Source organism: Condylostylus longicornis, unplaced genomic scaffold (genome assembly GCF_029603195.1).
Source record: "Condylostylus longicornis isolate FDR11 unplaced genomic scaffold, ASM2960319v2 ptg000177l, whole genome shotgun sequence".
In the NCBI taxonomy this organism is placed as follows: Eukaryota; Metazoa; Arthropoda; class Insecta; order Diptera; family Dolichopodidae; genus Condylostylus; species Condylostylus longicornis.
The window spans coordinates 161,666-185,929 of NW_026578145.1; the positions used below are offsets into that span (position 1 = coordinate 161,666).

At 29.9% G+C, this 24,264-nt stretch overlaps 1 protein-coding gene across 4 annotated transcripts in view; it reads right to left on the minus strand.

The window, feature by feature from the left end:
* LOC129616305 (histidine decarboxylase) overlaps positions 1 to 24,264 on the minus strand; it is an 89,480-nt gene that overhangs the window by 46,274 nt on the left and 18,942 nt on the right. For 2 of the 4 annotated variants that reach the window (XM_055531887.1, XM_055531886.1), the window contains exon 10: positions 15,963 to 16,079. The exons of 1 other annotated variant lie outside the window; for it this stretch is intronic. In XM_055531887.1, coding sequence (XP_055387862.1) covers positions 15,963 to 16,079 — 117 coding nt within the window. Of the gene's footprint in view, positions 1 to 15,949; positions 16,080 to 24,264 lie in introns of all 4 variants that reach the window. One more of the 4 variants, XM_055531888.1, reaches the window with a different exon arrangement.

The following is a 24,264-nucleotide window of genomic DNA, read 5'->3' on the forward strand; positions in this document are numbered from 1 at the left end:
TGGATTATTATTTGAATTAGTTTCTACGTTTTCGTTAGTGTCTATAGTCGCGTGTACAGAAGTGATTTCATCTACTTTAATATCGTTACTATTTATTTGTATTCTAGACTGCAACTTTGTTTTCCCTCCCGGCTAAGTATTCAATGTCAAAGTTAAATTCTTCTAATTTAACTTTCCATCTTTGCAGCTTTGAGTTGGGTTCTTTTAAGTTGTGTAACCGTTGTAAAGGCTTGTGATCAGTTCTAATTAAAAATTTTCTGCCGTACAGATATGGGCGAAAGTATTTTGTTGCCCAAACGACTGCAAGTAGTTCTTTCTCGATTGCTGAACACCTACACTCATGTTCGTTGAGTGTCCGCGATGCGTAACAAACAGGAAGATTATTTTGGGAAAGTACGGTACCGAGAGCAAAGTTACTTGCATCAGTTGTTAATACAAATGGTTTTGTAAAATCGGGATAGACCAAAATTGGGTCAGTCATAATTAATAATTTTAATTTTTCAAAAGCTTCCTTGTATTCGGGTATTGTAATATTTATTTTCTTTCCCTTTTTAAGACAAGCTGTTAAGAGTTTCGCAATTTTAGCGAAATCCTTGATGAATTTTCTATAATATCCAACTAGTCCCAAAAACCTTTTAATTTCCTTAGATGTTTTTGGAATTGGAAATTTATTTATTGCTTCAATTTTATTTGGATTGGGCTTTATGCCCTTAGTCGTGATTATATGTCCTAGAAACTCGGTTTCTTGCTTCATAAATTCACTTTTATCCAATTGAATTTTTAAATTCGCGCTGTTGAGTCTGTTCAATATTTTAGATAAATTATCAAAATGTTCTTTTTTACTAGTGCTGAATATGACTGTATCATCTAAATAGACATAACAGATTTTTCCAATGTAATCTTTTAGTACAGAGTTCATCAGATGTTGGAACTCATAATGTCCTCCGTTTGTACTAAAAGCAATCTTTTTAATGTCTTTCTCACAAAATTTCGATTTGGTGAAAACCTTTAGCCAAATCGAGTGTGGTAAAGTACATTGCCCTACCTAACTTATCCAAAATATCGTCTATATTCGGGATAGGAAATTTATCGCTAGTTGTGATGTTATTTAATATCCTATAATCGATGACGATACGCCATTTTTGTATACCTGACGCATCCCGCTGTTTGGGTACAACCCATAATGGAGCAGAATAAGGTGAATCGCTATGCCTAATTATTCCCTGATCTAACATTTCTTTTATTTGCGTATTCACTTCTTCGCGATGTATTTCTGGGTACCGGTAAGCTATAATATAAATGGGTACGTCATTTATGGTATTAGTTTTATGTTTAATTTCATGGGTAAATGTTAAGTTATCACCCTCATGAAAGAAAACTTTACTTTTTTTTTTCAAAATTTTTAAAAGTTCTTATTTGGTTTTTAAATCCAAATGATTAATTCTTAAATTGTTACGTGCCAAAAATATTTCATTTTGAAATATTGCAATATTTTGTAGAGGTATAGGAACGTAATAATCCTTTTGTTCATTTTCATTGAAGTATAAAGGGATTTCGTTACCTGTATTCAATTTTAAAATTCTTTTTTTATAACTAATTTCAGCTTCGAACGGCAATAGAATATTATTGCCTATACGCCCATCAAATCTATTATGGAATTTTAATTCTAAGAATTCTATTTTTTATTTGAATCAAATTCAATAAAACTATCTATTGTAACTAGAATGTAGAAATAAACATTCTATTAAATTGGTTAATGTTTTTACATTGATTGGTTTTATTTCGGATTTGTAAATAGGATTACAAACACCTGTGTTGATGATGCTCATTGAAGCACCAGAATCTATTAAAATTATTAAAGGTCTTCCCTTTGATTGAACTTTTATATAAGGAAGTTCCAATGTTTTTCCGAGGCTTGCGAGTGAAAAATTTTCTATTTCAAAGTTTCCTTTCGATTTACTAACTTCTAAGTTGTTTACTCTACGCGTGGTACTCGTACCGACCCCCATTGGTTCGATGTTTTGAGTACCATGCGAGTTAAAGTTAGAATTTGTTCTATCAAAACTGTCATTATTTCTGGTATTAGTACTACTACTACTAATTTGATTGGGCTCTATGGGCCATGAAGCGATTATATAGCCTCTCATGGTCAAATGTCATCCTCAACCTTCACGTGGTAGAGCCTGTTTAAAACGGATGAGGCAATGGCGACCGAGTATTGGCGGAATAACCATAGAAAACAAAGCCTTGGACTAAATATCCAGGGGCATCTCCACGGCCCTCCAAAGATGGGGGTTGGGCGTAGGGCTAACGATCCTACCCTGTGAAAAATGTAACTGTTATGGAATCTTCAAATAGGCCTCGGATAATTGGTGGAAATAATGGAACACAGACCCGGAAACGTATAAAGGATTATGATTTGAAAATTGGAACATGGAACATAAGAACAATGATGCAGCCTGGTAAAATGCAGGAGGTAGTAAATGAAATGACGAAATACAAAGTGGATATAGTAGCATTACAAGAAATAAGGTGGAAAGGTAAGGGAACAATAAACAAACCTACATTCTCAATGTATTATAGTGGTGATGTCGACAGATCAGGAAGATATGGTACTGGATTTATAGTTAATAAAAAGTTGAAAAGTGCAGTAATTGGCTTTGAGCCAATAAATAACAGAATGTGCAATATTAGGATTAAGGGAAAATTTAATAACTTGACAATAGTTACTGCATATGCCCCAACGGAAGAATCACATGATGACGATAAAGATGATTTTTATGACCGCTTGAATGATACATGTGAAAAGTTGCCTAGCTACGACACAGTCGTAATAATGGGAGATTTTAATGCTAAAGTTGGAAGGGAGGAACATATTCGAAACGTCGCTGGTATCTATTCTTTGCACGAAGAATCAAATAATAATGGAATGAGATTATGTCAATTTGTTACGGAAAATGAGTTGAAAATAAGAAGTACCTCATTTCAAAGAAAAGATATATACAAAGGAACGTGGAGGGTACCTGGGAGAAACATAGTTAACCAAATTGACCATGTACTTATATCTAAAAGATGGGCCTCATCAATCATTGATGTTAGAACTTTTCGTGGCGCAAATTGCGACAGTGACCACTACCTTGTAATAACAAAGATAAGGCAAAGAATATCGAACATTGTCAAGAAGAAAGGAGTAAAACGAATAAGGTGGGATGTAGAGAAATTGAAAAATCAGAGTGTTCTTCGCCAGTACCAAAACAGCATAGAGCAGCAATTAGAACAAAATGATAGTGAAGAGGAAAATAATATTGACAATGAATGGACGTATATAGAAAATGCAATGACCGTTGCAGCTCGGGAAAACATAGGTAATAAACCAATAGAAAGAAATAGCGAATGGTTTGATAGAAAATGTATGGATGCAATTGAAATAAAAAATGATGCTAGAAAAAGAATGCTACAGAGAAACACCAGAGCAAATAGAGAAAACTACAAAGAAAAACGCCGTATTGCTACAAAACTGTGTCGACTAAAGAAAAAAGAAATGTTAAAAAATAAAGTAAAGAAAATACAAGAAGAACATAATGTAGGGAACATAAGAAAATTTTATGGTCAAATTAAAAATCAAGTAAATGGATTTCAGCCAAGATTGAACGCATGCAAGGATAAATCTGGTATCATTCTGAACAATGAGGATGAGATCCTTGATAGATGGCGTGAATATTTTGGTGAAATTTTAAATACGTCGCATGAGGATGATATAGAAAATAGAAATCTCGAGTTGTATACTGCAGAACCTGAGGATAGATTGCCAACGATTGAAGAAGTGAAAAGTGCAATATTGGATCTAAAGAACTGTAAAGCTCCTGGAGAAGATAAATTAACAGCGGAACTGTTCAAAATGGCAGGTGAGCACCTCCAATTAAGAGTACATAAGTTAATATGTAGAATTTGGGAGACTGCCAGAATGCCGAAAAAATGGGAAACTGGAATACTATGTCCCATTCATAAAAAAGGAGACAAGTTACTGTGTGACAACTATAGAGGAATTACATTATTGAACACTTCCTATAAAATTTTATCAAAAATATTATGTAACAGGTTGAGAAGTTATTATGAGGAGCAAATAGGAGAGTATCAAGCGGGATTTAGAAGTCAGAGATCCACAATAGATCAAATATTTGTTATTAAGCAAATAATGGAAAAATGCTATGAGTTCAACATCGACATACATTTGTTGTTTATTGATTTTAAGCAGGCGTTTGACAGTATAAACAGAAAATTTGTTACGGTTGCACTGCTGGCGCTAGGCGTACCAAAGAAAATTACAGAACTGATAGAGATGACAATGAATGAATCACAAGCCAAAATAATGGTACAAGGAAATATATCAAAAGAATTTCCAATTACAAGTGGTGTTAGACAAGGAGATGCACTTTCGGCATTAGTATTTAATATGGTATTGCAATACGCGATAGGCAAATTTGACAGAGGTGGAACTATTTTCACTAAATCGTATCAGATTATCGCGTATGCAGATGATGTAGCAATAGTGGCAAAGCGACATAAAGAAATGGAAGAAATATTCCTACAAATAGAGAGAGAAGCAAAAAGTGTTGGTCTATGCGTCAACGAGCATAAAACTAAGTACATGAGAATGTCGAGAAACAACGAAAGAAGACGACCACAAAATGTAAATATAGGTTCGTTTGAGTTCGAAGGAGTGACAAGCTTTAATTATCTCGGTACATTATTATGTAACGACAACAGCATATCTTACTCGATACAAGACAGAATTAAGGCAGGAAACCGATGTTACTTTGCGAATAAAAAATTAATTCAATCAAAATTGCTATCGCGACAAGTTAAAATTCTAATTTACAAAACAATTATTCGTCCGGTAGTAACGTATGGCTGCGAATCATGGACCCTAAATCAAGTAGATGAAAATAATTTAAGAATATTTGAAAGAAAAGTATTAAGAAAAATATTTGGGCCCATAAATCTAGAAAACGGCGAATATAGGAGAAGAACAAATGATGAGCTTAACGACTTAATTAAAGGCGAGGATATAATAAGGTATGGCAAGTCGCAGCGTTTAAAATGGGCAGGGCACGTAATTCGAATGGATGAACATAGACCACAAAGCAAAATTCTGCAAGCAAGACCTAGTCTAAATAGACACAGAGGAAGACCCAGAAGACGATGGGAAGAAAATATTGAAAGTGATGCTGCAAAGCTTACAATCATAAACTGGAAAACAACAGCAAAGGATCGTGATAGTTGGAGGCAGATCGTGAAGAAGGCCAAAGTTCACCCCGAACTGTAGAGCCAAAAGAAGAAGAAGAAGAAGACTACTAATTTGATTATTCTACTACTACTGTTAAAATAACTATTTTGTAAATTTTGGTTAGTATAATTGTTTTTTAAATGTTCATAATTTCTGTTACTGTTATTATAATTCCTGTTTCGGTTAATGTTATTAAAATTATTATGATTAAAATTGTTTGATCTATTAGAATTATTTTGGTTATTAGGCCTATAGAAATTTTGTGTGAGTGGTTTGTTAAAATTTGCTTTATTTCTGAAAGGACTGTACATAGTTGCATTCATGCAAAATATTCATTGCTTCTTCTTTTGTAGCCGGATTTGTGCAATATAAAATGGAACGCATTGGTTCTGGTAACTTAACTTTGAACATTTTTAAAGCTGTTTCGATATTAATGGCGTTTGTAAAAACTGAATTAGGATCAGCTTTTACCTTACTATTGAGTCGCCTCAATATATTTTTAATTTCATTGAACAAGTCCACACTATGAGTAGTAAAACTAACTGCTCTTAGTTCATCATAAATTTGCAAAGCAGTTTTACTATCTCCAAAATTATTGATCAAGACGGATTTCATTTCCAACCAACTGGTCGGAATTCTGGTAAATTTTGGATGTACTGCATCGGATCTATCGTTAATTGCAGCGGAGCTATAGTGTTGGCGGTAGCTGAAGATGTTGAAGCATCAGTGTTGTTTGTTGCCATTTTGAATATTTCCCCGTACCTAATTGTTAGTCGCTTTTCTTTTATGGAATCCACTTTTCACTTTTTCTTTCAATGTTCATTTTTTTTTTGTATTTAATTTTAATTTCTTTTTGTAATATTATTTTGTGATTATTGTTTTATAATTTTATTTTATTAAAATTTTAGTGGATGTTTAAGTTTTCCAACATTAAAAGTTCAAAAAAAAATTTTTCAATTTTTAGTTTCAGAAATTTTCTTTTTCATTTTTCAAGTTTTTTTTACTTCTAGACACAACTTTAATGCGAATCTTTTTATCTTTTTAGATCTTAGCGATTAAGATTCTCTACCGAACTGCGCCACATACGTATTTCAAGATTTCGCGTAAGAAAAGTTGAATTTTTTTATACGTGGTTTTAACCCACACTTTTTTATTTTTTGTATTCAAAAGTTTTTTCTTTTATTTAAAATATTTTTTTACTTAAATTATTTGTCACTTAAATTATTTTTATTAATTTTACAAACTTGTTAATTCTACTTATGGCTTCTTAGAACTAACTTACTTTTTACTTGTTATTAACTTTCTTTCCCAATATTTTTGATTCAAAGTAAAAAATGCTTGATAGGCAATTTTTGTTTATTATTTAAAATTCATAATTACAATTTAATTAAAATTTTATGTAATTCGATAAATTGCAAACGGATGTTACATAACGCGTCTCGAATATTTATTTTAAAAAGTGCAAGTAGAATTTTATTACGAAAGGAAAAAAAAAATTTATTTTATTTGATAAAAACAACTTTTATTTATTGGAAAGGTAGAGGGCAATCTTTATTAGAATTTGTTATGGGATATTCTGTAATCATGCAGAGAAAAGCATGGTGGTGACGTAACAATATATACAGCTACTTCTCAGGTACGGGGACTTCTAGAACGGCTAGAAACATGGGACAAAAGGAGTTATATAGGGTTTTGCCCTATATAATTCCTTAGCTCTATTTTAAGCTTTTCTGAAAAAAATTTTGTATAACAAAAGCACCTTTTTCTTTTATACTTTATATTACTAGAAACGCAAACCAACAAATAAAATAATACTTTTTATTATTACAAACCGAGAACGAGAAATAAATAATATTCGAAAATATAATGATCTCACATATATTTTAAGTTCGAAAAATCGAAATAAACTTAAATAAATGTCAGATTTTATAAAAGACATCAGATGTTTTGTAGCAACTGAATATTAATGCTTCATTTGTTATTGTTTTGAATATTATGTTTCGTCAGCAAGCTTTAAAAAAATATACATACACAATTTATATACATATGTATGTATCTACCTAAAAATTTATTTTTATTGTTCGAGCGAAAACCTGTGAAATGCTAAATTCTAATCCATTCATATATACATACATACATATATTTGAATAAAATTATTATTTTGCTTTTTAACTAAACCTTTTCTTTATTTGCAAAATTCAATCCTATATGTTCACCCACTGTTTTAAAAAAAAGTTATCCATTCATAATTATGTGTGTTTGTATTAATAAGTTTATCTCTAATTGTTACAACAGCAAAATTTCAAAATTTTCGATTCTAATACATTCATATGTAAATACGTTCATTTGTTGGAAAGAAAAATTTTAAAATCTTCAATTCTAAAACATTCATATATACATACATACATATATTTTAATAAAATTATTATTTTGTTTTTGACTAAACCTTTTCTTTATTTGAAAAATTAATTTTTGTATGATTACTCACATGATATAATAATTATGCGTTTAAAATTTATTTCTATATATATTCTACAGTTTTAAATATTATTAAATTCATATAGAAAGCTTAAAAAAAATTACTCAGGAAGCTTTAAAAAAAATTGTATGTATGTATAATACATATTTATGTACTTAAAATTTTTGCGAATTTTTCCAAACTATTTATAAGAATATTTTTTTGGAAATTTTCTTTAAACTCTTATAATAACATTTATCTGTTATATATTAAAAAAAAAAATAAAACACAAAATATAAACAAAATAAAAAACAAAAATTTTAAAATAATTCAAAAAAAGAAAAATACGACAACATCCAGGCGAGCATTGATCCTATAACCTCCTGGCTATGAGACTACCATGCTAACCACCAGGCTACGCAGTACCTTGAATTTCCCTTTATAATTCTATATTTTATTCAAATTTCTTATATGACTCTTCAAAAACCATCCTATTTTACATTATATATATATAGCTACTTCTCAGGTACCAAATAGTACTGGTACTTCTAGAAGGGCTAGAGACATGGGACAAAAGGCATTAGATAGAGTTTTGCCCCCAGGGTCCCAGAAAAAGAAAGAATACCACCCGCCCTCGCCCTTCACCCCCTCCCTAGATGCTTTGTTTCCGTTTTTTACAAAATGGTACTGCATCATGTAGGGGTAATTTTTTATTTACTTTTGGTGGTATAAATATTGTACGTAAATTCATATTTGGAAGTATGAGTTATAACAAAAAGTGACCACTTTCTTAAGAAAATTGTAATGTTTTAATAAAATTTACTTTGTTTTATAAGTATGTACGTACTCATTTAGTTATGTATTCTTTTCGCGATCTGTTGCAAAATGTATTAGTAAGCAAAACATTAAACTTCTTGACAATATATTTTTAGGGCAACAATTTATAAGAAAATGTCATTGTATTGCATTAAACTTTTTACAAATAGGGTATTTTCAAAATAATATTTAGAACGGAAACTCGCTGATATTGATTTGTAAGAGAGAAGCTTTTTTAATTTCATTTTAAAAATAATAAAATTATCAATAAAAAAAAGTCCATCTGGCAAATCGCATTTTACAGGGTTCGAACCTGGGACTTTTTGTATAGAAATCGAATTCAATACGCATTACCGTATATACGTTAGTATTGGTGTTAACTCATTCTACAGTCACACGTTTTATTCGCATATATTCTAGAAGGGCTAGAGATATGGAACAAAAGGCATTAGATAGAATTTTGCTTCCAGGGTCCCAGAAAAATCTGACATTGGAACTTTTTAGCCCCGAAATAGCCCTATTTTAAGATTTTCTGAAAAAAATTTTGTATAACAAAAGCACCTTTTTCTTTTATACTTTATATTACTAGAAACGCAAACCAACAAATGAAATAATACCCTTTATTATTAAAAACACAAACCGAAAACGAGAAATAAATAATATTCGAAAATAAAATGATCTCACATATATTTTAAGTTCGAAAAATCGAAATAAACTTAAATAAATGTCAGATTTTATAAAAGACATCAGATGTTTTGTAGCAACTGAATATTAATGCTTCATTTGTTATTGTTTTGAATATTATGTTTCGTCAGCAAGCTTTAAAAAATATACATACATACACAATTTATGTACCTATGTATGTATTTACCTAAAATTTTATTTTTATTGTTCGAGCGAAAAACTGTAAAATGCTAAATTTTAATACATTCATATGTACATACATAATATTTGAATAAAATTATTATTTTGTTTTTGCCTAAACCTTTTCTTTATTTTCAAAATTACATTTATATGTACATACATATATTTAAATGCACTTATTTAATACATTCTATGTACGTTTTCTTTATTTGAAAAATTGATTTCTATATGCTCTCCCACAGTTTTAAAAAATAGGTATACATTCATAGTTACGTATGTTTGTGATTAAAATTTTACTTCTAATTTTTTGAGCAAAAAATTTTAAAATGTTCAATTCTAATATATTCATGTACATACATACTTATATTTAAACAAAAATATTATTTTATTTATGCCTAAACCTTTTCTTTAATTGAAAAATTTATGATTTAATAATTATGTGTTTCTATATGCCAAACAAATTTACTTACGAAGCTTTAAAAAAAATTTACGTACATATTTATGTACTTAACTATTACAACAATATTTTTTTGGAAATTTTCTTTAAACTTTTATAATAATATTTACCTGTTATATATTAAAAAAAAATAAAACAAAAAATTTAAAAAGAAAAAAAAAATTTTAAATATTCAAAAGAAAGAAAAATACAACAACATCCCAGGTAAGCATCGATCTAATAACCTTCTGGTTATGAGACTACCACGCTACCCACCAGGCTACGCAGTACCACAGTTTTGAATATTATTCAATTCATATAGAAAGCTTAAAAAAAACTACTCAGGAAGCTTTAAAGAAAAATATACATACATACATATTTATGTACTTGAAATTTTTGTGAATTTTTCCAATCTATTATAACAATTTTTTTTTTGGAAATTTTCTTTAAATTTTTATAATAATATTTATCTGTTATATATTAAAAAAAATACAACAAAAAATTCAAATGAAATAAAGAAAAAATTTTTAAAATAATCCAAAAAAAAAATACGACAACATCCCAGGCAATAATCGATCTAATAACCTTCTGGTTATGAGACTACCATGCTAACCACTAGGCTACGCAGTACCTCGAATTTCCCTTTATAATTCTATATTTTATTCATATTTCGTATAACTCTCCAAAAACCATCCAATTTTATATTACATATATATAGCTACTTCTCAGGTACCAAAAAGTACGGGTACTTCTAGAAGGGCTAGAGACATGGGACAAAAGGCATTAGATAGAGTTTTGCCTCCAGGGTCCCAGAAAAATCTGACATTGGAACTTGTTAGCCCCGAAATAGCCCTATTTTAAGATTTTCTGAAAAAATTTTTGTATAACAAAAACACCTTTTTCTTTTATACTTTATATTACTAGAAACGCAAACCAACAAATAAAATAATACTTTTTATCATTAGAAACACAAACCGAGAACGAGAAATAAATAATATTCGAAAATATAATGATCTCACATATATTTTAAGTTCGAAAAATCAAAATAAACTTAAATAAATGCCAGGTTTTATAAACGAAATCAGATGTTTTGTGGCAACTGAATACTAATGCTTCATTTGTTATTGTTTTGAATATTATGTTTCGTCAGCAAGCTTTAAAAAAATATACATACACAATTTATGTACATATGTCTGTATCTACCTAAAATTTTATTTTTATTGTTCGAGCGAAAAACTGTAAAATGCTAAATTCTAATCCATTCATATATACATACATACATATATTCATATATTCATACATATATACATTTGAATAAAATTATTATTTTGTTTTTGTCTAAACCTTTTCTTTATTTGGAAAATTCAATCCTATATGTTCACCCACAGTTTTAAAAAAATAGGTATCCATTCATAATTATGTATGTTTGTATTAATAATTTTATTTCTAATTGTTCCAACAGAAAATTTCAAAATTTTCGATTCTAATACGTTCATATGTTGGAACGAAAAATTTTAAATTCTTCAATTCTAAAACATTCATATAAACATACATGCATATATTGATATACATACATATATTTGAATAAAATTATTTTTTTGTTTTTGACATAAACATACATATATTTGAATAAAATTATTATTTTGTTTTTGACTAAACTTTTTCTTTATTTGAAACATTAATTTTTGTATGTTTACTCCCATGATTTAATAATTATGCGTTTAAAATTTATTTCTATATATTCTACAGTTTTGAATATTATTAAATTCATATAGAAAGCTTAAAAAAATTACTCAGAAAGCTTTAAAAAAAATATACATACATACATATATATATTGGAAAAAAGTTAAATTTTATAAGTGTGAGTTATAACAAGAAAATAAAAAATTAATAATACGAGTATCTACATATAGTTTTATAGCATGTACGATACATACACATTTACTTAAATACATACATTTGTATTCTTTTTGCGAAGTATAATCAATTATACTAAGGTATAATCGGAAAGTAATCGATACAGCATCGATATGCAATCATGTAAATGGCCTGTATGAAAATGTTTTGACAAAGTTTGGTGCCCAAAAATGTTAAAAATACGCATCGTATTCGCTTTATATTAAATCAGTTGTGCATCAATTTTCCTGTGATTTTATGTTAATGCAATTTTTTTATAATGGAACTCAGAAGTAAATAATTTATTATTTTAACTTAACAGCTAATAAAGTTAATTATTTCTTTATGAACGGTATTGATACGTTTAAATGTTTCATTAAATTAAAATCTCAAAAACTTAATTGAAATTAAAAAAGTTTTTTTAATTATATTTTCAGTTTTTAATAATTTTAGTACTTTTGCACAAAGCATTTTCAAAGTAAAAGCCAAAAGACTTAGAAAGTGTCCAAAAATGTGAAAATAATATTGCATCAGCAAGGTTAAAAATAAGAACAATAAAGAAATAAAATGACCTTTTTAAAATAAAGTTTATATTCTGATAATTTGCATTTTTCAGGATTCATTTCTCGCATTTTTCAGGGTTCGAACTTGGGACTTTTTGCATAGAAATCGTATGCTCTACGTATTACAATATATACGTTAGTATTGGTGTTAACTCATTCTACAGTCACGCGTTTTATTCGCATGTATTATAAACTCCAAATACATACGTGCATGAATTTTAGTAGCAAGTTATTTCATGCGTATACAGTAATTTATCGCTTAAAGTGCGTATTATCAAGGTATTTCACGATTTTATGCGACCTAACTCAAAGGGAGGTTCTAAAATAAATTACTAAAAGATATTAGAACTCAAAGGAACTAATTATTTGTTTAATTATGTACTTTTTCGTAATTAGTTTTGAGAGCTTTCCTTATTTTAAGTTTTATCTTATAAAATATTAAGAAAAAAACATATTTATATGTATATTACGGGTGTGTTTTTGAAGAAGAAAAACGTAAACTCAAAATACATCACACACAGAATGGAACACAATTTCAAAACTACAGGCATAATACTTGCAAGGCTTGCAATGCAAGCACACACGACTAGTTTTATATATATAGCTACTTCTCAGGTGTCAAAAAGTCAGGGTACTTCTAGTAGTGCTAGAGACATGGGACAAAAGGCATTAGATAGGATTTTGCTTCCAGGGTCCCACAAAAATCTGACATTGGAACTTTTTAGCCCTGAAATAGCTCTATTTTAAGATTTTCTGAAAAAATTTTTGTATAACAAAAGCACCTTTTTCTTTTATACTTTATATTACTAGAAACGCAAACCAACAAATGAAATAATACTTAGAATAGACAAAAGTACTGTTAAAAATCTCATTTAAAACCAGAAAAGGTGGGGCTGACCGTGCCAATTTTATGATACTCGCACGAATCAATGATTTATGTATCGTGAGATACATGTCACACCGATTTATACAAACTTCTCTTTAGTAATTTTCCAAAAAATTTAAAAAAAAAAAATGCTTATTAGTTTCATTCTGTCCGTCCGTCCGTCCGTCTGTCCGTGTGTCTGTTTACAAAACTTCTACACCCTTGCATACAGAAACCTAAAATTTTATATGTACGTAGATCTTTACTAGAAACTAATTTTCGTAGAACATAATTTTTACCTATCTCCCCTTCTCTAAAAATTATATCCCACCAAAACCCTAAAAATGCAATTTTTAAACTAACTATTGTAGTGGAATCATATGCATTTCTTAAATTTTGCAAACGCAGAGATATTGACGCAGAAATATTGTTCTGGCATTTACAATATGAAATTCTTTTTGTTATTAAAATTTAGTTTAACTCGTTAGTTTTTGGTACAAGCATGATAACAATATAATGAGACTAACAAATCGCAAATTTACGCCTTTTATTGTAGTTTCTTTTATGTTGTTCTGATGAAATTTTAAGCATTTCAAAAGTGAAAAATATTAAGCATTTTAAAAATTGTACTTTAATTTCTGCAATTCATTCCGATACAAGGTGCCAAAAATGGTATATCCACATTAAGAAGGCAAAAGGCGATTTAAAAAAAATTTAAGGAAGTGCTAAAATACAAAAAAATAGTTATAATTTGAATAATATAATTTTAAAAAGTAATAAAAAAAGAGCCTTTTAGACAATTCCACAAAAACTTCACAAATATGCCTGAGTCACAATTGAATCCATGACTGTCGAGTCTAATGAATCTAACCTTATTACTATTCCGAAATTTTAAAATGAGCTTTTGGAGTAGCATGCGAGTTACCCGAAGCCAGTCCAAAAAGACTTTAAGAATATATCTGGACTATAATTGGAAACCCGTCTGTTAAATTCTATGCTGCTATCCATGAGTTGTGTTCGTCCCAATATTAAAAATTAGCTTTTGTTGTTAAAAATTAGGAGTTGTGTAACGGCTACCAGCACCTGTCAAGCCATTCCATAAAAACTTCGAGAATATTTCAGACGCATGATTGACTTCCAGGCTTCATGAATCTAGCTTTCATATTTTTCCGAATATATAAAATTAAGTTTTAGAGTTGTATGGCAGCTACCCGAAGCAGTGCAGCCATTCCATTGAAATTTTTAGAGCACATACAGAATGGACACACGTGTACAAAATTGCATATTTATATCGTTACTGGTTCTTCAAATATTTAAAATAAACTCTTTAAGTTAAATGGAAGCTACCGGAACCCGTTGACCGAATTGGTCTAAAAACAATTGGATTCGTCCTCGATACAACAGAAGCAACTTGTGAACTTTTTATCGTATTTGTTTTATTCGTAACAACTTGAAGGAGTCGCTTCCGGTATGGACTTGTAATTTGCGAGTATACTCTTGCTCAGCGTAAAATATTTATGGCACGATAACTCAAAAACGAATGATGCAATCGATACCAAACTTTCACAAATTGTTTCTTTTGCGCTAACAACGGCTGCTGTTGTAATTGGAACGTTTCGGAGAAGTGTAGCTGCCATATACATAACTCAAAGAGGTTTTTTAAATATTTCAAAAACTAATAGTCATATATATCCCCGAAGTTTTGGTGAAATCACTCGACAGATCCAGGTAGCTGTCATACAGCTCCAAACAAAAATTTTAAATATTTGGAATAATATTAAATTTAGATTCATGAAACTTAGCAGTCGTGTGTCCAATAATAAGTCAGACATAATATCCTTGAAGTTTTATTAAATGGTGTGATAGATTTTTATTTATTTTATTTCAATCTTGTCTTAAGATACAATTTAAAATACATAATTCGTATGAAAATACATAAGCATATGCATTTTTGCTTTAAAAATTGCTCTATCTCTATATCACTACATCAATTTATGTCTCCCCTGCACCAGGTACACGCTCATTTGTATATAACAATACACGAAATTTTAAACTTATATCTCCTGTATTTATAAATCCGAAAGTTTTGCCTAATTTTTATAAAATGAAAAATATAATATGTATAATAACAAATAATTTTTTTGTTTTTAACGACAAAAGTTAAAAAAGTTAGTTACCTAACTTAATTCAATTTTGCTTCAGTTCGCTATTTTTGATACCCTCGGTTTTTTACATACTTTGTTTCTTTTTTGCCTACACAACTCTTATTATTAAAAAAAAAAATCAATAAAAGCATTCCTTAAAAAAAATGGAATACTTTGAGAATTGTGAAAGAGGCATGCAGACCAAAACTAACGGTTTGGTACAAGTAAAACTACATCAAATAGATATACTTTCGAACATATTTCAATGAATTGAATTTGATTTTGATCTTAACGAAATTCTAGCTTTTGAAAAACATTTGAAAAGCTGTGGTTGGTATTTTATCAATATTGGTAATACGAATTAAATACTAGTAAAATGCGCAATAAAGTGACTGAATTTTACATTATTATTGCTTTTATGTTTGTTGTTTTGTAACTAGTGCTAAAAGAAAAAAATGCCTCAAACTAGTTATAATTCGCGAGTTATAAGGTCATAAATTTTATTATGCTAATGAGTTTATAAATTTTTATATTATATTAAAAAAATAACAAATAGTATGGCTTCATACATATTCCAAAATTTTATTGATAGATGAGAGTTTAAAAATATTTTACAATACCTGCATTTCGTACCTTCCAAACCATCTTCACTATCTTCTTTAATGGCGTTTGCTTCTATTTGTTCAGTATTAGAATCACAACAAGATTGAATTACGAGATCCATCCCAGAGTCCAAAGAGAATTGTTTACCTACGAAATTTATAATTAAAAGTAAGTAACAAAGAGTGTAAAACAAAATGAATATCAGAATGCGACATCTACTTAGATATATTTATGTACTTTTGTACGTTACTTTTAATTCACTCAAGTGATTGATATTTTACGTACTTTTCTCAATATTATTTTCTTGGAATAATGAAAAAGGCTTTGTTGGTTATTAACCTTTTTTTCGTAAAGGTAAAGTATAAAAATGTTAAAAAATCGAAAGCATCTCGAAGTAATGATACTTTTACTAGTTACTAAGGGATTTTTATCACTTTTCCAAAAAATTTTGAAAAAAAGTGCTTTTAGTTTCACCCTGTCCGTTCGTCCGTCCGTCCGTGGACATGTTTACAAAACTTCTACACCCTTGAAGGTAATAAGCTGAAATTTTATATGTACCTAAGTAGATCTATACTAGAAGCTTATTTCCCTTATTATTTTAAAAAACGGAGTATAATTTTTTATAAGTATATGTTCAAGACTTTTATCTTCTTTTAGTTTTATAATTTCAAAATAATAATGATAAGTTGAGCAAAACTTTTCCGGACTGACATGTAGTACTTTGCCAAAAAAAGCTTCAAGTAAGGTTGTTCCAGTAAAATTATATTTGTTCAAATAACGTTTGAAAAGTTTTTATGATTTCATTTAATACTTCTGTTTTTCACAGTATGCCCGGCTGCACATTTGTAATTTAACTTACCATAACTTTTTAATCATGAGTACAATCGGTCAAAAATTTCAGGTAATCTCAAATTGAAGTATTTTTATAAGATATTTAAGTTTATGATTAAAATATGCAAAAAAAAAGTGTCATACATCCGAAACCGGTATACCCGGATACACACATACATTTCATATGGAGATGAAAAGTTTTCGTTATAGTTATGTAGTTTTCGGTTATAAAAAATAAAACAAGAGAAAAATAACCAAATTTATTTCAAATATAGTTTTCAGAATTAATTTCAAATATAGTTTTCAAAACTCATTTCAAATATAGTAATTCACCAAAATTTTTCTCAAAAACAAAGGCAATATTTTTGTAGCAACATGCTTGAAAGTTCTGCAACAAATTAGTGCAATTTCAATATAAAATGTATTGTACAGCCGGGTATACTGGCCATTTACGGAACATATACGTTTTGGTTATAGACTGAAGCTTTAGAGATCAGGTCCGAAGTTCAATAAATCTTTTTCACTTTACTTTTATTGAACGTGTATTCCAAATGTATTTTTTACTTTTTAGTACATTTAATAAAAGGATTGTTTTTTAAAAAGATATTTTTTTTAATTAGTTATGTTAACATTACCGGGACTTCAATAATGCGCTTACAACGTAAACCTTACAAAGAATCACATTCCAAAAAGTTTAGTAAAATCTCTTGACGTAGTACACTTTTTCTAAAGAATTCTATACGTAGTAGGTAAAATAAAAGTAAATCGTTTTGAATGATGAGGTAACGTTTGTTAAAAACAAACATTTGCACAGAACTTTAAATTGTAATTTTCAAACAAGTGTGTATTAATATCATGGCTGACAGAAAAACAGCCCTAGACTCTAAGATATAGTGCACGTATTCTTATGGGATCTATACTAGTGCTTACATTCTTACTAGTTTTTACTAGTGCTTATATTCTTAAAGTGTTGCGTTATTAAAACATTTCAAAATTGACTTAAAAAAACCATCCCGTTTCCGTTCATTTTTTTAAGATTCCTACATTACAGGAAAAAAACCAAATCTGATGTGGTAAGCACATAACCGACCGCAATGTGTATCATCTAGTTAAGCAAAAGTGTTACAGAATATTAAAAAAATTTCGCTTTGTGCTATCCGAATCACCTGAAATGTTCGCCAGTTAGTTTCTGTAACAACCTGAACTTAAATATCAAATTTCAAGAAATTCCATCAACTCGTTCCGCAGACATGATGAAAAATGTGAAATCGGCCCGCAGATCAGTTTTCGAGCCCTGATCTTTCTAAAATTTATATGTTCATTGTTTTTATACCAGGAATTCAAATATTAAATTTCAATAAAATCGGTTGATTATTTCTCTTTATATACACAAAAATGTATATTTGGCCCGTTGTAACCGTCCAGTTGCTGATGCCTGATTTCTTCCAAAAGTTAGGAATTTTTGCGGACGGTCGAGCAACGCTGATATATAAAATTTCAAGTAAATCGGTTGAATATTGTCTTCAAAATGGTCAAAAATGTAAAACAGGCCCGCTAAAAAGTGCAGTTCCCGAGGACTGATATATCCAAAAAGTTGGTCAATCCGTGCCATGGTCGAAATAAACTGACGTATAAAATTCATCAAAATTGGTTCAGCAGAACTTGATACACGCGTCCATACACAGACCGACAGACCGGCAGACCGACAGACCGACAGACCGACAGACCGACAGACCGTCAGACCGGCAGGTTGCTAAAAATAGTTTACTTACACTTCCCTACTATGGGGAAGTGCATTCTCTCGATATGCAAAATTTGTTGCCATCACATAACCTACCTATTGTATACACAATACGGTCGGTAAAAATTAATGCATTTTTTTTCGAAGCATTTAGTTGATTTTGGTGTACTTTTTCAAATTTGAGAAATTGTGTATTTAATATATACAAGTTTGCTAATTTTGTATGATATATGTTCCAAAATGCATGCTTCTGATATAATTATATACCATAATTCTGATATAATTATATACATTATAATATACATTTTGAAGAAAAGCTAATTGCAAATTCCATGACATTAAAAAACATAATTATTTTTCTTAACTCACACAATTAACCCTTAAAATCGAGATTATGTTAACACCTCTTAATTAACTCAAGAACTTAAATTAATTTTTGCTTTATTTAAAAGGCTGCGGAAATCGTTCATCCTAAATATATGCAATCCTACAAATAGTTTCGTTTATGAATGAAAATAATATTTTAATAGTGTGGTATTAAAATATTATTTTAATACCACTCTATAGGTATACATACTCGTAGACTGTATTTAAAAGCAATATTTTCTTCTGTTGAAGGAAAAACTGCTACAATACAAACCATAGTTTGACCCAACTTTATTTACTCTCAATTCTCTCAGATATGTTGTCTGACATGGCGGTAGAAAAAAATGTTGAAAAATCTCGAAAATATATTTAATCCAAATTATAATTAAAATTTTGAGTTGAAATTTGAATTTTTGATTATGTTGTTCAGAAAACTCCAAATTTTATTTTTTAGTCCACTTTTCGTAAAAAAACTCGAAATGACAATAGGCAAAAATGATTCTTCAGAAATGTCATTTCCCTCGAAATACATATGCAATTTTACAAATGCATTCACAAAAAAAGCAGGGTCTTGATTTTGATTTTTTGTAATGTCAAGATTAATATTCTAAAAATTGTATTCCAAAATAGATCAAAAGCTTTAAGAGTTTTTTTACAATGTAAAGGTATTGAAAGCTCTGAGACGGTAGTGCAATCGTATTAATACCATACTTAAACTTTTTATAAAGCATTATTGGACTCACGGTACTTTAATTGTCAGAATTCAGGGATTAAACGTTATTGTATAGAACAAGAAAAAGAAAAACAAATCACGTATTTTCAATAATTTTAAATTAAATTTAGTTAGCTTGCTTATTGTAGTTAGCATTAATTTACTTTCTAAAAAACTATTAATTTAGGAAATTGAGGAATAGATGTTTAAAATAAAGTAGCGTCAATCCAATGATTTGTAATTTAGTAGCTTTCCATTCAACAAACTATCTATTCAGACAATCTATGAACCACATTATTAAAATTACTTTTATTTATATGTATAAAGATATATTTCAAAAGTTGCATGCATTTAGCATAAACCGTGTATGCAATCTTTGAAATTAAACAAAAAACGAGAAAAAATACAGTTGACCTTGTCAACTCTGTGATACCCGTACGAATTTGTTATCCTATGTGCTAATAAAGACGCCATAACTGTCTATGGGACAGACTATGACTTTAAGTTGCCGCATTACCACATTAATTTATGCAAAATTCCAGTACTATATGTTTTTCAAAATACTGTGTGTGCCAAACTAGTATTGCAGTTGTATGGCAGCTACCGAAAAGAGCCACGAAATTTTAACGCATTTTATCAAGCACATCGGCCCTACTAATATATTTGCTTGTGTGAAATATCAATATTACAGCTATTATAGTTTCTGAGATATAGCCAAATATCTTTTGAAGTTGTACGACAGCTACCAGAAGGAGCCAAGCACTTTCAACAACTTTTATCAAACACATTGGCCCTGTTAATATATTCGCTTGTGTGAAACTTCAATACCACAACTTTTATAGTTTCTGAAATATAGCCAAATAAATTTTGAAGTTGTATTGCAGCTACCCGAACCAGTACCCCAATCATGTCCAATTTAAATAGGGTTCTGGCACTTATTACAATAAATCATTTGTGAAAATTAGGTGAACTTAGTTCAATTAGTTTTTAAGTTATCGTTGGGACGGATGGACGGACGGACGCACAAAGCTAAATCAATTCAGAATTCGACGCTGATCAAAAACATACACTTGAGTCTATATCTAAGACCGTTATTACTAAGGGTTACAAACGGTAAGGCAAATTTAGTATACCCTTCGTATGGGTATAAAAATTTAAAATGGAGTTAACATTATGCTCTATTTTAAGGGTTAATTACGTGAGGTAAGCAAAATAATTGTGTTTGTTATTGGCACTTATCGTTGGTTTTCCGCATTTATAGAATTTCGTTAAAGCTTGCAGTTTCGGAAATATAAGGAGCCAAAAATTCAAATGTTACAAGTTTCGAGCTCTGATAACTTGAGAGGGGGTGGAGGTGGCCGAAATTTTTTTCTAGCGAAATAAACTATTTTCTAGGGCATAAAAACTGCTAAAATTTCAGACTTCTTAAATCTCATGTCTAGAAGGGAAACGATATCAAATATTTCACAAAAAATGGATTTTAGATGACGGTATGTTTTAAGGGCAATTTTGTTTGTTGAAGCTAAAGTATGGCACGCTGCAGTAGAAGAAGTTAGCCTCTACTTTTCTATGTTTCACAAAATTTGAAAAATACTTATGGTTTCATTGAAATAAAAAGTAAAAATATGGAATTTTTAGTGTTTTCAGGGGCTATAACTTTCAGAGAGACTAGGTAACCTTCAAGGATGTAGAAGTCTTGTAAGCATGTCAGCGACAGGCTAGAGATAGAGTATGATTGTATAGAGTAGAGAAAATAATGAACACTCTTTTTAATTTTTTTTTAGCAAGAAAATTGATAAAAAGAGAAATTAAGGAAATTTCAAACAGATGTTAAAATTAAAATTATAACATATCTTTATAACATATCATAATAATTCTTTTTCATTTGCATGCACGTGATTCATCAGATCTTTGTTTTGTTCAAGATAAAAAATGATTGGTTTATAATTTTTCCAGGGAACAACTCCAACATCATAATTCGATTCATCTGTTAATTCAAATTCTTTCTGCTGAAAGAATTTGAATTAACAGATTTCGCTAGGGATTATAGGGGTAATATGATATAAAACGGCGTCAATTGAAAATGTCGTGAAATTCTCAGGAATGGTTTTTAGTCCTTTGTGGCTTTATAATTTTTATGAAAGTCAGTAAAATCTTGAGTTTCAGAATCTAAATCGATTTAAAAAGAAGATAATATAAAAATTTGATAAAAATAAATAGATTTATAATTTGTTTTCTTTAATATAATTTTCAATTTCATAAAATTTTGGCAAAATAATTTCAGATTCCATTAAATTATAAAGTTTATTTTTTAATTTTTTTAGATTTAATTGTTACAATTTTTAATGTTTTTTTAATTTGATTTATTTTCAAGTCAATTGTAAAAATTCCCTCTTTTAATTTTATTTCATTATTTCATTTAAATTCTTTTAATATATCAATTCTTTTTAATATTTCATTTCTTTTTAACATTTCAAATTTTTTTATGTTAATATTTTTTTAATATCATATATTTTAATTCTTTCAGTTTATTTAAAATAATATGAAGTCTTTCATAAATTAATGCTGCAAGCGCATCATTGGTGAAGTCGTGTTACTACTATTTGTGAGCTGTCCAACGCGGCTGCTAGACAATGTTCAAGCACCTAAATTTCAAAATCAGAAGAAACATATTGATTTTAAAACATTGACAGGATCAAATTAATTTGGACGAGCTTATCCAATGTGTGGTTCTGTTAAATAAAATTGTTTTATAATGTTTTTCAGGTACCTCTTCACTGTTCAATATGACAGCAACATGATCTGAATTTAAATTGAAATTAAATCATCAACCTCTTTTAAATTTGGGAAAAAATTTTCCAAATTCACAAAATTTAATGGAATTCCCTTGGATTTAAAAAGCAATAAGATATGAGATTTTGTTAGTATCTGTAGACTAATAAGTCAGATTATCAGTGAGCATTCCAATTCCTTAGTCCTTTACTGCTGTTTGCGGTCATTGTAGAATTCCACTTCAAATGGTTTGTATAATAGTCGGTAAGAATTCGTTTCCAGCTGTCTACAGGAGATGTTTAAAAATATTTTACTTTATATTACAAATTTTGTTGAATTTAACCATAATAAATTATACTTCCTGCGTCAATATTTTAGATTCGTTATGGTGACCTCAAGTAAATAGCTATATCTCTTCTTGAAAGATAACCAGGATGAGCTGAACTATTTATAACATAAAATATTCAAATCATTCCATAAGTTTGTTGCCGACAATAAACATACTACGATATTCTTATTTTTAAGAAAAACCTCTAATTCGTGCTTCTTACTTTAACGCCATTGGTATTTCTTATAGCTTTTTGTAATTTATTTCCTGAAATTCTTTTAAAAGTAGCTTCGGGGTTGCTTGATATACATTAGGATATTTGCCTTTCATAGTAGTTAAACTCATTGAAATTTCGTAAATTCTTAGCAGCATGTCATCTGACTTATCTAGCCGCTCTTCAACAAAATCTTTGTGCATGTTAGAGTCTGTGGCATTTATTATATTGAAAACTTTTACTCTCTTGTGCTGAAAATGTTCTTTTTTATAAATTTTATTTTCGCCTTCGGTATAAACCAAGGATAACATAAAAAGGGGAAACTTTTTTGTAGTATTTGTGTTATTTTTTTTTTTTTTATTTTATTTAATTTGTTTTTTAATTAATTCATTCTTCTACGGGATTATCTCAAACCAAAAGATAATAAAAATCCCTTCCCCCGCACTTATCCCTATACTGTATGCTATCACTGCCGAGTCCCCTTTGGGCCGGTCTCGGGAAACGGTGTTGAAACATCGCTGATGGCGAATTCAGTACAAAAACCGCAGGTGATCACCAAGAATACGAAAAGCACAGCTACCGAACACAAAGCAGTGATTCAGTCAGGCCTGGTATCCGTTGTTGCTCGATAGCTACAGTAGCACAGACTAGCCACAGTAAGAAAAGAACGCCGTCAGTAACGATAACGTCCACGTAAAGGGCCTACAAGGAACGGCGGTCTGCATTCAGTAACCTGGAAAGAATCGGTTGGATTTCAGAAAAAGACAGGTGTGAACGAAGGTCCTCTGCAACTGAGCCAAGAGAAGGAGGTGGAAACAAAACGACAGCGCTACCGAGCAGACGCTTGAGCGCACCCACTACGGTTGCCCCTTTCAGTGAGATCCTGAAGGACAATTTTATTTGTCGCTGTTGTAGATCAGGCGCAAGAAGATGGCAGGATCTCAGTGGAGAAGTGGAGTAAAGTTGAAAGCGGATTGATGGCGGGCTTTTTTGAAATCATGAAGGAAGATCCAGTCCCATATCCCCCGTGCAGAGACCAAGGTTCTCTGAACAGGCAGGGATTCGTTTTTAATTACTGGTCTTCCCTATAACCCTAAAAGTGTATAAAAGTGACACGAAGCTGGAGGGATCCTAGAAATAGTGTAACCGACGGGAGCATCCGGAAAGTGGTCCATTCGTCATCGACATCGTTACTAGGGCTCCGGAAAAGTCGTCTGGTCAGTCCCCGTTCTCATCAGAAGTAAAAATTGTGGTTGAAGCGGGACTGACGGACGATGATGTGAAACACCTGGATCTACAGGGGGTGCAGAAAAAATACTGGTGGAGGCTAATGAAAGCAGTAATGCTTCATGCAACTCAGATCAATTT